General features: G+C 41.2%; 1 protein-coding gene across 2 annotated transcripts in view; it reads left to right on the top strand.

The window, feature by feature from the left end:
• HKDC1 (hexokinase domain containing 1) overlaps positions 1 to 10,271 on the top strand; it is a 47,790-nt gene extending 37,519 nt beyond the window's left edge. The window contains exons 17-18 of one of the 2 annotated variants that reach the window (XM_004427040.3): positions 4,527 to 4,760; positions 9,342 to 10,271. In XM_004427040.3, coding sequence (XP_004427097.1) covers positions 4,527 to 4,760; positions 9,342 to 9,486 — 379 coding nt within the window. In that variant the 3' untranslated portion in view covers positions 9,487 to 10,271. The remainder of the gene's footprint in view (positions 1 to 4,526; positions 4,761 to 9,341) is intronic. The other variant, XM_087432100.1, reaches the window with a different exon arrangement.
• Positions 10,272 to 13,067: the final 2,796 nt, after the last annotated feature.

Below are 13,067 nucleotides of genomic sequence, written 5' to 3'. Positions count from 1 at the left end.
CAGATTTGAGATTTAAAAATAAAAACAGTAAGGGCCTGGCTGGGCCGGGGGTTGCCTCCCGGGGCTGCTCCCTGTCTCCAGCGACATCAGCACCACAGCACATAGCTGAGGGACCAGCTGCCTGCCTGAACTGTTACGCAGGAGTTAGCCTAGGCTAAAAAATGATCCTCTTTTGTTCCTGAAAAGATGAAGTATCCATAATATGAAAGAAAAGTCTTTAAAAAAATCACCCATATGCTCATTACTAACTATAGCTGTTTTTATTTTTGCATATTGTATTTCCTTTCAAGTTCTTCAATGTGTGTAAACATATTTTTATAATTGCAATCATATTACACACATCATTCTGTATACTGTTTATTCAGTTTGTTCATGGAAATTTTCATTTATAATTCTGGTTTTTATTTTATTTTTTATTATGAAAAGTTTTAAACATATTCCAAAGTAGAGGGAATAGTAAGATGAACCTAATATTTCCATCACCAACAATGATCAATTCATGGCCAAACTGGGTTCCTCTGTATATCCCTGCTTTCCCACCCCCAAACTGGATTAATTTGAAACAAATCCCACATTTTATGTCAGTTCATCCATAAATATTTCAAAATGTATTTCTGAACATGAGTTCTCAAAAAAATAACATAACCACATTGCCTTACCATCACCACACCTGAAGTAGCTAATGATAAACTTTAATCTCATAAAATATCCTGTCACTGTTCCTGTTTCCCAAATTGCCTAAAAATAATGGTTTTTACAATTCCTTTGTTTGCATCAGTATCCAAATAAGATTCATACAGTGCATTTGGTTGATATGTTTTTAAAATCCCTTTTCATCTATAGACTTCCCCTCCCTCTCTTGTTTCCCCTTGTAATGTATTTGATGAAGAAACTATCATTTTATCCTGTGAGTTTCCTATGTTCTAGATTTTGCTGATGCAGCATTTAGCATTTTCCTCTGTCCCTTGTATTTCCTGCGAACTCATAGTATACCCGGGTGTGTGGTTAGATTCAGTGTTGAATTCTGGACAAGAATATTTCATAGGCGGCATTGAGTTGTCTTCTTTCTCTCTATGATGTTAGCAGTCACTGATGCTCATTGCCCAGATCTATGATTTCACTAGAGATTGTAAAATGATGATAATTCAGTACTATCACTCCTTCTGCATTTATTAGCTAGAATACTTCTTGAAAGAGAAACTTCCCCGTATCAACTCTTTGGTGTAATTATCATTTTAAATGGCTGTGTAATGTTATATTATGTTGCTATACTATAATTTACTAAACTTTCCCTTTAGTATAGGATGTCTAGCTTATAATTTATGGATTTCTGCAATTCTGAGTAACACCATAATTATTCTTTTTGTACACATAGGCATTTGCATCTCATAAATTATTTCCCTAGGAGTAGAAGCATTTGGTTAAAAGAAGCATTTCTCTATGGACACACTTTTAAGATTTTATTTATTTAATTTTTTCCCCCCAAAGCCCCAGTAGATAGTTGTATGTCATAGCTGCACATCCTTCTAGTTGCTGTATGTGGGACGCGGCCTCAGGATGGACGGAGAAGTGGTGCCTCTATGCGCACCCGGGATCCGAACCCGGGCCACCAGCATTGCAGTGCGCGCACTTAACCACCAAGCCACAGGGCCGGCCCTGGACACACTTTTAAAAAGGTAGTCCAGTTTCCACCACCACCAGTGATGTACAAGTACGTCTGTTTCACCGCTTTTCGTAGCAGTGCTGGATGTTATCAGAGGCTTCATGTTTGGAATTTCTCTCAGTTTGCCTTCATTCATTTAATTCTCCTGGTCTTTACGGCCAGATGCCAGCAAGCCAAAAACACTTTGGGAAGGAAAGAAACTGTTTATAAATGAAAGTAGTACTCACGGAGGGAAATCAGATGGACTGTTGCAGATGCGCTCTCACTGTCTAAGGAGATGGTGGTAGGAGCAGTGGCTGCAGCAATTTTGTGTTTTGAAGTGCTGATGAGCAGATGTTTGGCGTCCTTGTTTAGCCTGGTCTTCAACCCATCAGATTCAAAAGCGCAAGTTAAAAGTCATCACCTTTGGTGACCAGAGGGATCCTCTTTTGCTGTGGGGGAAAATAGTTTCTCCCTCATGTGCAAGAGATAAGCAGATTGACTTATCATTGCCTTGGTTTTTTTGGCCTGAATACAGAGAAAGTTGTTCCTGGACAAGAGCAAGTCAGCAGGACCTCGATGCCTCCAGGAATATTTGCTTCTGCCACACAAAATGTGCCTGCTTTGGATGCTTTGATTTCTATAGGCGTTTTTTTTTTCCCCCCAAATTTCGTGGAATAAAATGAAAATCATATCCATCTAGCACCAATTGGAAGATAGTAGGTGCTATGCTGACTGAGGCCCATTTCAAAGCATGTTGTTGGTTGAGTGGGCCAGTGATTGTCAGGGGAAGAATCCTGGGTTTACCGTCTCAGAGCCCGAGTTTAAGATTCATCTCTACCACTTCCCTTATTTGTGCTGTGTGACCTGAGGCAGGTTGCTTTACCTCTCTGGACCCCACTTTACTTCTGTATAGGATCAATAATTGCTCTGCTGCTTAACCCCAAGGATTGCTCTGAGGATCGATTAAGGGAATATTTGTGAAAGAACTAGGTAAACTGTGAAGGGTTAGACCGTGGAGGGAATTTCAGGTTTTATTTTTATACATACTAGAAAAACCCACCTTTTTTCTTCCTATACAAATATTACTCATTTATAAGCAAAAGGAAGAAATAAAAATTATTGGTAATCCTGCCAGCATCTGAATAGATTTCCTTCTGCTCTTTTTTTCTGTGCAGGGGCAAACATTTGAAAAACAAACCAAGATCATATGGCACATACTATTTTATAACCTATTTTTTCACTTAGTATGTCATGAACATTTTCCGTAGCATTAAATGTTCTCATGCAAACTCATCTTTAAGGTCTACAAAGAATTCCATTGTCTGGCTACACCACCACTTCTCTGCCGAACCTACTATATGGCCATACGGGTTGTTTCTCAGTTGTTCCCTCTTGATAACACTCTTCTTCCTTAAGTACACTAGTCCCCCCTTATCCACAGTTTCACTTTCCGTAGGTTCAGTTACCTGCAATCAACTGCATATGAAATGGAAAATTTCAGAAATAAACAATTCATACGTTTTAAATTGCGCGCCGTTCTGAGTAGCGTGGTGAAATCTTGTGCAGTCTTGCTCCACCTGCCCTGGACGTGAATCATCCCTCTGTCCAGCATATCCATACTGCACACACTACCTGACCATTAGTCATTTAGTAGCTGTCTGGGTTATCAGACCGACTGTCGTGGTATCACAGTGCTTGTGTTCAAGTAACCCTTATTTTACTTAATAATGGCCCCAAAGTGCAAATTAGTGATGGTGGCAATTCAAATATACCAGAGAGAAGACGTAAAGTGCTTCCTTTAAGTGAAAAAGTGGATGTTCTCGACTTAATAAGGAAAGAAAAAAATCCTATGTTGAGGTTGCTAAGATCTATGGCGACTTTTATTACGGTATATTGTTATAGTTGTTCTATGTTATTATTAGTTATTGTTGTTAATCTCTTATTGTGCCTAATTTGTAAATTAAACTTTATCATAGGTATGTATGTATAGGAAAAAACATAGTATATGTAGGGTTTGGTACTATCTATGGTTTCAGGCATCCACTGAGGGTCTTGGAACGTATGCCCCACAGATAAGGGGGGACTACTGTATTAGCTGAGACACTCAAGGATATAACTTCACATTGTTTAGCTTGGGAGTCAGAGCTCTGTAAGTTCACTGTGAGATAATTAGGGTCCAGACTTGAGACCAGTGTGTATCCACAATGGGTGCTTCTCTGCATGTGCTTATGGTCCTAATGGGTTCCCATTCACTCTGATGCTGATTGTATGTTGTATATGCACTTATTCACTTGCTCATTGAAAGTATGCAGCCCTATGCTAGCTACTATTGAGAATACGGTCTTACGCTCAAAGAGCTTGTGGTCTAGTTGGGAAGAGAAAGTAGAGAATCAGAAAAAGCTAAATAGAAGGAAAGTTGGCCTCCAATGGAATAGGGTCAGAGTACTGGAGCTGGTGGAGCTGGTGTGCTCAATGAGAGAGGCTAGACCTGGTGTGAGAAGGCGTGTGTGTGAATCTCTGCTCTCTACTGTCTGTGGTCGTCTCGAGCACTCTGAACCTCAGATTCCTCTTCTGAAAAACAGGTACCTGGTGTGTTAGTTGCTGAATCTAATGATAGCTCCTAGTGAGATAATAGGTTTGGATATGCCTAACAGTAGAGGTGTTCACACTTTATTTTTTAAAGATGATGGGACTTCCTGGGGGTGGCAGACCTTCTGGAGCCTCAGGTTCTGAGGTGTTCTGTTCCAACTTAGCCATTGCCCGGATCATTTTCTCCTCCCTCCTGCTAGGGCGTCTAGGGATGAGGGGGCTGTGAGCCACGTGGAGCAGGTGCCAGAGCCCCAAGAAGCAGATCCTGACGCCCTGGTGTGCTTGCCTGCAGCGACCGGCTGGCCCTCCTCCAGGTCAGGAGGATCCTGCAGCAGCTCGGCCTGGACAGCACATGTGAGGACAGCATCGTGGTGAAGGAGGTGTGCGGAGCTGTGTCCCGGCGGGCGGCGCAGCTCTGTGGCGCTGGCCTGGCTGCCATCGTAGAGAAAAGGAGGGAAGACCAGGGGCTTGAGCACATGAGGATCACCGTGGGCGTGGACGGCACCCTGTACAAGCTGCATCCGCAGTGAGTGCCCCAGAAAGGTGGACGTGGGAGGGTGCTGTGTGGACCCAGTTGAATATAACAGGCAAGGTGTGAGCCCTGGGGGATCTGCTTCTGAGAGGTATGATGTGGGAGTGTTAGCCATCTTCTCTGAACCCCAGTCTCCTCATCCATCAAAGGTGGGCAGTAATAATCTCTATCTCATAGGGCTGTATGAGGGTTAAGTGGGTTAATACATGCAAAGTGCTTTACACAGTGCTCAACAAATACAGGTGATTATTATGAACATATTCCCACCCCACCTCAAAAGGGAGGGGAGTAATGAGAACTGAAGATTTTGCACAACATAGAGTGTTTGTCAAGTATGAGCTGGTTATAATTTTCTTAGCTCAGAGTCAGTGGACAGAAGAATTAAGAGCCCTGTCAGGCAATGTGAGTTTGAATCCTGGCTCCACCACTTAGAAGCTGGGAGGCGTAGGGCCGGTTTCTTACCCTCTTTGAGCCTCAGTTCTTTATCTGTAAAATGAGCGCAAAAATTGTACCTACCTCCTAGGTAGTTGTGAGGATTAAGTTAAATAGCGTCTGTAGAATGCGTGGCACATCACGAAAACTTCAACGATGAAAGCTATTATTTTTATTTAATGTTTTACATTTTGTTTTGGTGAAGAGGAAAAGTATTAACAAACTTATACAAATTTCCAATCATGCTGAAATGTATCCATGAGCATATTATTATTGTAATCCTTGATCCTTAGCCTTTCCTATGCTGCTAACTAATATCCAAAATAACTGACTGGTGTCTTTTCTCTTGGTTTTCCCCTTGGGATCACATATTTTTAGCGTGGTTGCTGCAAGCCTCTTCCTTGAACCAAGACTTTACTAAGGGACAAAAACCGCACGATCAGGTGCAGACAAAGGATTTGATAAAATCCAACACCTTTCATGATAAAAGGCATGAGAGGATCAACAAACTAGGCATCAGAGAACTTCCTCAACCTAATAAAGAGCATCTCTGAAAAACCCACAGCTGACATCATACTTACTGGTGAAAGACTGGATGCTTTTCCCTTAAGATCAGGAGCAAGACAAGGATGCCCCCTCTCACCCCTGCTATTTTAACACTGCATTGCTTCTAGCACTGCCTCCAGATGGTCATGTGGTTTTTGCTTCTCAGTCAAATCTTCATTTAAGGGACAGGCTTATAGGAACCAGACCAAAAATATGTGACCTCAAGGGAAAAATCAAGGGTGAGTCTAGCCAGGGCAGTTGGGCAAGAAAAAGAAATAAAAGGCATCCACATTGGAAAGGCAAAAGTAAAACTATCTTTGTTTGCAGATCACATGATTTTGTATATAGAAAATCCTAAGGAATCCATGAAAAACTATTAGAAATAATAAACAAGTTCAGCAAGGTTTCAGGATACAAGACCAATATACAAAAATCAGTTGCGTTTCTATGTATTAGCAATGACTAATCTGAGAATGAAATTAGGAAAACAATTCCGTTTACAACAGTATCAAAAACAATAAAATATTTAGTAATAAATTTAACAAAAGAAGTGCAAGACTTGTACATTGAAAACTACAAAACATCGTCGAAAGAAATTAAAGAAGACCTAAATAAATGGAAAGATATCCTGTGTTAATGGATCGGAAGACTTAATATTGTTAAGATAGCGATACTTCCCAAATTGACCTTCAGAGTCAACACAATCACTGTCAAAATCCCGCAGACTTCTTTGCAGAAATTGACAAGTTGATCATCAAAGTTCATTTGGAAATGCAAGGAATTCAGAATAATCAAAACAATCTTCAAAGAAAAACAAAGTTGGAGAATTCACACGTCTCTATTTCAAAACTTACTATAAAGCTACGATAATCAAGACAGTGTGGTACTGACGTAAGGATAAACATAGAGATCATTGGAATAGAACTGAGTCCAGAAATAAACCCACATGTTTATGGTCAATTGCTTTTCAACAAGGATGCCAAGACCACTCAATGGAGGAAAGAATATTCTTTTCAACAAATGGTGTGACAACTGATGTCCACATGTGAAAAAATGGAGTTGGACTCCTATCTCATATCCATGTACAAAAATTAACTCAAAATGGATCAAAGATCTGAATTTAAGAGCTAAAACTATAAACTCTTAAAAGAAAACATAGGTGTAAATTTTTGTGACTTTGGATTAGGCAATGATTTCTTAAATACGACATCAAAAGCATATGTAACAAAAGGAAAAAAATGTAAATTGGACTTCATCAAAATTAAAAACTTTTGTGCTTCAAAGGACACCATAAGAAAATAAAAAGACAGAAGGGGAGAAAATATTTACAAATCATATATCTTACGAGGGACTTATATCTAGAATATATAAAGAACTCTTACAGCTCAAGAATAAAAAGACAAGTAACCTAATTAACAAATGGGCAAAGGGTGTAAACAGACCTCTCTCCAAAGAAGATCTGCAAATGGCCAATGAGCACATGAAAAGATGCTCAATATCGTTAGTCACTAGGGAAATGCAAATCAAAACCATGAGATACCATTTCACACCCACTAGAATGGCTATAATAAAAAAGACTGACAATAACAAGTGTTGATGAGGATGTGACAAAATTGGAGCCCTGATATATTGCTGATGGGAAACAGTCAGGCAGTTCCTAAAAAAGATAAACATAAAGTTATGATATGACCCAGCAGTTCCATTCCTAGGTGTACCCAAGAGAATTGAAAACGTGTTCACCTGAAAACTTGTTGGATGTTCATAGCAGCATTATTCATGATAGCCAAAAGGGAAAACAACCCAAATATCCAGCTGATGAATGGATAAACAAAATGTGGTGTGTCCATACAATGGAATATTACTCATAAAAAGGAATGAAGTACCAATACATGCTACAACTTTGACAAACCTTGAAAAATATCATGTTAACATGAAAGAAGCCAGACACAAAAGGCCATATACTATGTGTATGATTCCATTATATGAAATGTCCAGAATAGGCAAATCTATAGAGATAGAAAGTAGATTAGTGATTATTGGGACTCCTAGGGGTTGGTGTAAATGGGGAGTTATTATTAATGGGTGTAGGGTTTCTTTTTAGAATGATGAAAATGTTCTGGGATTAGATAGTGGTGATGGTTGCACAACTTTGTGAATGCAGTAAAAACCACTGAATTGTACACTTTAAAAAAACTTAGGAAAAAAAGACTTTGATCCGTGACTGCCAAGCCATTTTCTCCTTTCTCCAGAAAGTCTGGGGCTAACCAACCTATATGTGCCTCCAGTAAGACCTCAAACCTTCTCTTCCACTTAACCAGTAGGGCCCCAGGGAGCTTCAGTGGTTGGCCAGAGTCACCCACTGGCTGCGTGTTAGAGTTGGGTTCAGAACCTGTTCTGGCATGCTCGCCCTCAGAGATGACCACCATCAAAACAATTCACAGTAATCCAGGATCCCGGGACCTAAGGCCTAGATGCCCAGGCCTCTGGTAAACACACTTAGACTCCAGAGACTGGCATGGTAACTGACTCCCAAGATGTCCATTCAAATAGATTTAATATTTCAAAAGATAGATGAGAAAGGCCAAGTATCACTGTGATTAAGACTGTGTGTTTTGGGCCGGCCCGGCGGCTTAGCGGTTAAGTGCGCGCGCTCCGCTACTGGCGGCCCGGGTTGGGATCCGGGTGCGCACCGACACACCGCTTCTCCGGCCATGCTGAGGCTGTGTCCCACATACAGCAACTAGAAGGATGTGCAGCTATGACATACAACTATCTACTGGGGCTTTGGGGGGAAAAAAAAAAGACTGTGTGTTTTGGGGGAAAATTAATGGAGGGAGGGGTAGAAGAATGGATGGGTGGAGAAGGTAAATAGGGCAAAATTTTAACTTTTGTTGAATCTAGCAAGAAGGTGTACAGGTGTTCACTGAACTATTCTTTCAACTTACCTCTAAGTTTGAAAAATTTCAAAATAAAAATTTGGGGAAAATTTGAACAATAAAAAAGATAGGATTTGGAAGAAGGCCTGGTTCAAATCTTAATAAACTTACTAGTTGTACAAACTTGCACAAGTTTCTTAACTTTTGAGCATCAATTTATGTAGTAAAGATAATAATTGTTTTCAAACTATTATTTATTACACTTTGACATTCTGTAAGTAAAACATCTAGAATAGTCTCTGGCATTAGTAGTTGCTCAATAAAAGATAAAATTAAAAGAGTTATATAAGAAGCTGTTCTAGAGCCTTGAGAAGGAAGCTGGAGGGAACAAACTAGATTGGAATGATTCATAAACATGTTGATTGTTTTTTTTTTTTGGTGAGGAAGATCAGCCCTGAGCTAACATCCATGCCAATCCTCCTCTTTTTGTTGAGGAAGACTGGCCCTGGGCTAACATCCGTGCCCATCTTCCTCCACTTTATATGGGATGCTGCCACAGCGTGGCCTGACAAGCGGTGCCTCGGTGTGCGCCCAGGATCCGAACCCCAGGCCACCAGCAGCGGAGCGCATGCACTTAACCCCTACACCACGGGGCCGGCCCTATAAATATGTTGATTCTATATGTAAAAGCTGATGATGTTTCTCTCTCTCTTTTTTGTAGCTTTTCTCGGCTATTGCAGGAAACTGTGAAAGAACTAGCTCCTCGATGTGATGTGACCTTCATGTTGTCAGAAGATGGGAGTGGAAAGGGAGCAGCTCTGATCACTGCTGTGGCCAAAAGGTTACAGCAGGCGGGGAAGAACTAGGAGTCCCTCGAGGTTGGGTTTGATGCTCCTTGGATACTGACCAGCCCTTCCTCTGGCAGATGAGTTGGTCAGGGACCAACAAGCAACCTTCTGGCTGACTTCACCTTCTGGATGGCTGAAAGAGAACCCCAGGTTCTCGGGTACTCTTAGCATTTTGTTACTGGTTTTCAAGGGCATTAAATGACATCTTTATTTGGCATATTGGGGCCAACTTGTAAAATCAAAGCGTCAGACCCAAGAGATCCCCTTTCAGCAAATTTTTCTGTTGAGGCCTGAGCTGTTAGCTCTCTATGGCTTTGGGTTCTGTGGCTGCTGGACTGGGAAACATATACACGATCTGCCCACGTGACCTGGCTGGCTGAGTTCCCCACTGGGATGCTTCAGCTGTAGCTTGTAGTAGATTGGGCCCTCTACTGTGGATGAACATTTGAGAGGGATAGGGACTCATGTAATAAACTGGAGATCTAATCTAACTTGACCTTAACTTGTGTGTTGACTTCAAATGTGAAGAGAGAACAAAGACTTTGGAGTATTCAGCTCCAGCATGAAGAGGAGTTGATTGCCAGGGAGCCCTGTAGGACTCTTTTCATGCCTAAAGTGAGTCATATCAGGACCCTGTAGGGTTTTGTTTCTCAATATGCTTGTGTCATGGGGAAGGGTGCCGTGTGGGGCACCTATTTTTCATTTTACATGTGGTTTGTGTTGCTGCTGTTGATAGTTGTTTTAAGGACTGTTAGGTATATGAAATCCAGTAAATGAATAAAAAATATTTGATTTCCTGAGAATCTTTCCACAAGGTATTAATATTTCATCTGGGAGGGTCACTTGGCAACTTCATGTTCTGCTGGTGGAATAAGGGACATGTAGAGTTAGAAGTTGCTGAGAGCATCTCTTCTTCCTTCCAACAGGGGGAAATATAGGGAATACCTTCTACAATATCTTTAACAGATTATTCAATTTCATTTGAATGCATGCTTTGTGGATTGGGCATTTACCACATGATCCTACAGCCCTTGCTTTTGAACAGCTGGAGTTGACAGGAAGTCCTTTTGACCTCCAACTGACCTTGGCCTCCCTGGAACTCGGCCCCTCCCACATGCCCCATTAGTTTCCACTCTACCTTCCAGAACTAAGTGAAATTGGCCTGTCGCTAACCATTTCTTCAGTGAACATCCTCTCTCTTTCTCTCTTTCTTCATCCCTCCCCTTTATCTGAACCACCTGTGACTTCCCAGCTTGTCACAGAGTTATCTGTATGCCTTTCTCATCTGGCCTAGTAGATTGTAAGCTCTTTGTTAGACACGTTTTTGTATTGCCCCAGTGAACCCAGCTTTGTGCCGTTCTTATCAGATACTTATTAGATGGAGGCATAATTGAAAAATAAAGTTTTCTAAGAAATTTTCCTTGGAAAAAGTGGAGACCATTATCATGGGAAACCAACTGAAAATAATATTCCAGATCATCCAGGTTGATTTTATTTTGATTTATGTACTTAATTCCTAGTGCTAATTGTCACCGTTTGCTGAATCAGGACATTCAGACAGACAGAATGGAGGAGGCTGGAGGAGGGTAAGAGAGGCCAGCCGGGGCTGGGGACAGATGAGGGAGCTGAGGGTCCTTGCGAAATGTTTTTTCATACGTTCAGTAAACATGTATGGAAATACTGCTGTGGGCGGGTCCTAGATTTACCAAAATGAACTTTTTTGTATTTTAAGGACGTATCTCTCTGGGGAGATGTTGTATGGATTTATTAAATTTATCTCTTTGTATTTTGCTGTTGTGGCTCTATGGGGAAATGTTTTACTTTACCAGATTTTGTCTTAGTTAACCCCAAACCTTGTTGCCCTTGTTTTCTTTCCCCAGTTCTCCCATTCCTTAGTAAGATGCCCCCAGCTCTCAGTCCCTCTCTCCCCTTGTTCTATTGGGAGTCTCTTCCTTTGCCATTCTGCCTGGACAGATGATGGGGCCCAGAGGCTCAGGTAGTTGTACCACCAAGTTCTCCCACGAGCTGGTCTCTCAGTATGTGTTTGACAGGTTTGAAGATGTCACCCAACCTACTTGTCTCCTAGCTCTGGTCTTTTACGAGAAAAAGAAGCCCTGAGGTATCTAGGCAACGTTGTACATTCTAACTGATTGATAGCATCATAGAATCCTTGAAGCAGATTGGAACTGCAGAGAGGGCAGACATACATCTTGCTGTCTTTGGACAGGCCAGCCCCTGAAACACCTGGGGCAATGGAGGGCTAACTTTTTCTCCGAGTTTACTAGGGAAGACCAGCAACCACGCAACAAGGTAAACTGTCCTCATGCAGACCCCACAGGCTTTTCCTCTTAGGAAGAGCATCTTCATCTACATTTTCTAGTCCTGTGGTTACTTTTGCCTGGTAATCTTTTGGCTAGAAAGAGCTGATGAATATAGATTTAAGAACTGTGTTTTCCCCATGACTCTCCAGAACAAGTGACCTCATTCCCATTTGTTTGTCTTCAGAAATCTTGTTTTCTCTTCTTCCCATTAGCTGAAATGGGCATTGTAAGAGAATAAGGACTTTGTCTCATTTTTCCTGTTGTCCCCAGAGCCTACCACAGTGGCTGGCATTGAGTAGCCATTGGACAATTCTCTAAATGAATGAATGAATGAATGTTCAAACAAGCACGTGAATGAATTATTGCTCTCAAACTCTCTCCATTCTTCTGCCTCACCCAATGGGACTTGAGCCTTATACACAGTAGATACTCTATTCAATGAATGCCAAACACTGTTCTAGGCACTGAGGACCTCAAGAAATATAAGATACCATTTCTGCTCTGTAAGAACTCCCGGGCCGGCAAGGAAGGAAAGACATATAAATATCTGCAATACAATATAGTAAACAGGAACAGGGTGAAGACACAATTCCTCACCATGTCCTGCATCCTTTAGTTCAGGAACTCATGGTCTGTGTGTATATGTGTGTGCATGTGTGTGCACGTGTGTGTGTATGTGCACCATAAACCCCTTTGGCAATCATATGGAACCTAAGGATCCTTCCCAGAATAATGTTTTTAAATGCATAAAATACGTAGGATTACAAAGGAAACCAATGGTATTGAATTACAGTTATTACAATATTAAAGTGGTGATATGGTAATATATGTGCTTATTTATTTATTTATGCACTCTATAACAAGATCCAGTGGGAACCTAAGGACAATCATAATTTTGAAGTCCTGATAAGTATAAACAGTTTTTTGAGACATTTGCAACAACAGCACAGATGTGAAAATGTCTGATTTCTACTGGAGACAAAGTCACCAGTGCTGCTAAGCCTACTCTGGCTTGTTGCCCACATTCGTGATGGAAGGAAATGCTAAATTTCAATTAGAAATGATTGAAAATAAAGTTGCAACTTTTTCCCAAAGAAGTTTATAGACTACCCCCTTTGGGGGTCCCCTCCTTGGGACCCAGGTTAATAGTCCTCAGTTGAAATGTCCTAATAGATCTGGCAGTTATCTAGGGATAGCATCTTAGATGGCAGAGAGACAGTGTGGTTTGGACTCAGGAGAACTGGGCATGCGATTTAACCTTCCTGAGCTTCAATTGCC

Source organism: Ceratotherium simum, chromosome 6 (genome assembly GCF_057802395.1).
Source record: "Ceratotherium simum simum isolate JZ-2026a chromosome 6, ASM5780239v1, whole genome shotgun sequence".
Taxonomy (NCBI): Eukaryota; Metazoa; Chordata; class Mammalia; order Perissodactyla; family Rhinocerotidae; genus Ceratotherium; species Ceratotherium simum.
This window is presented reverse-complemented; position numbering and strand designations above follow the sequence as displayed.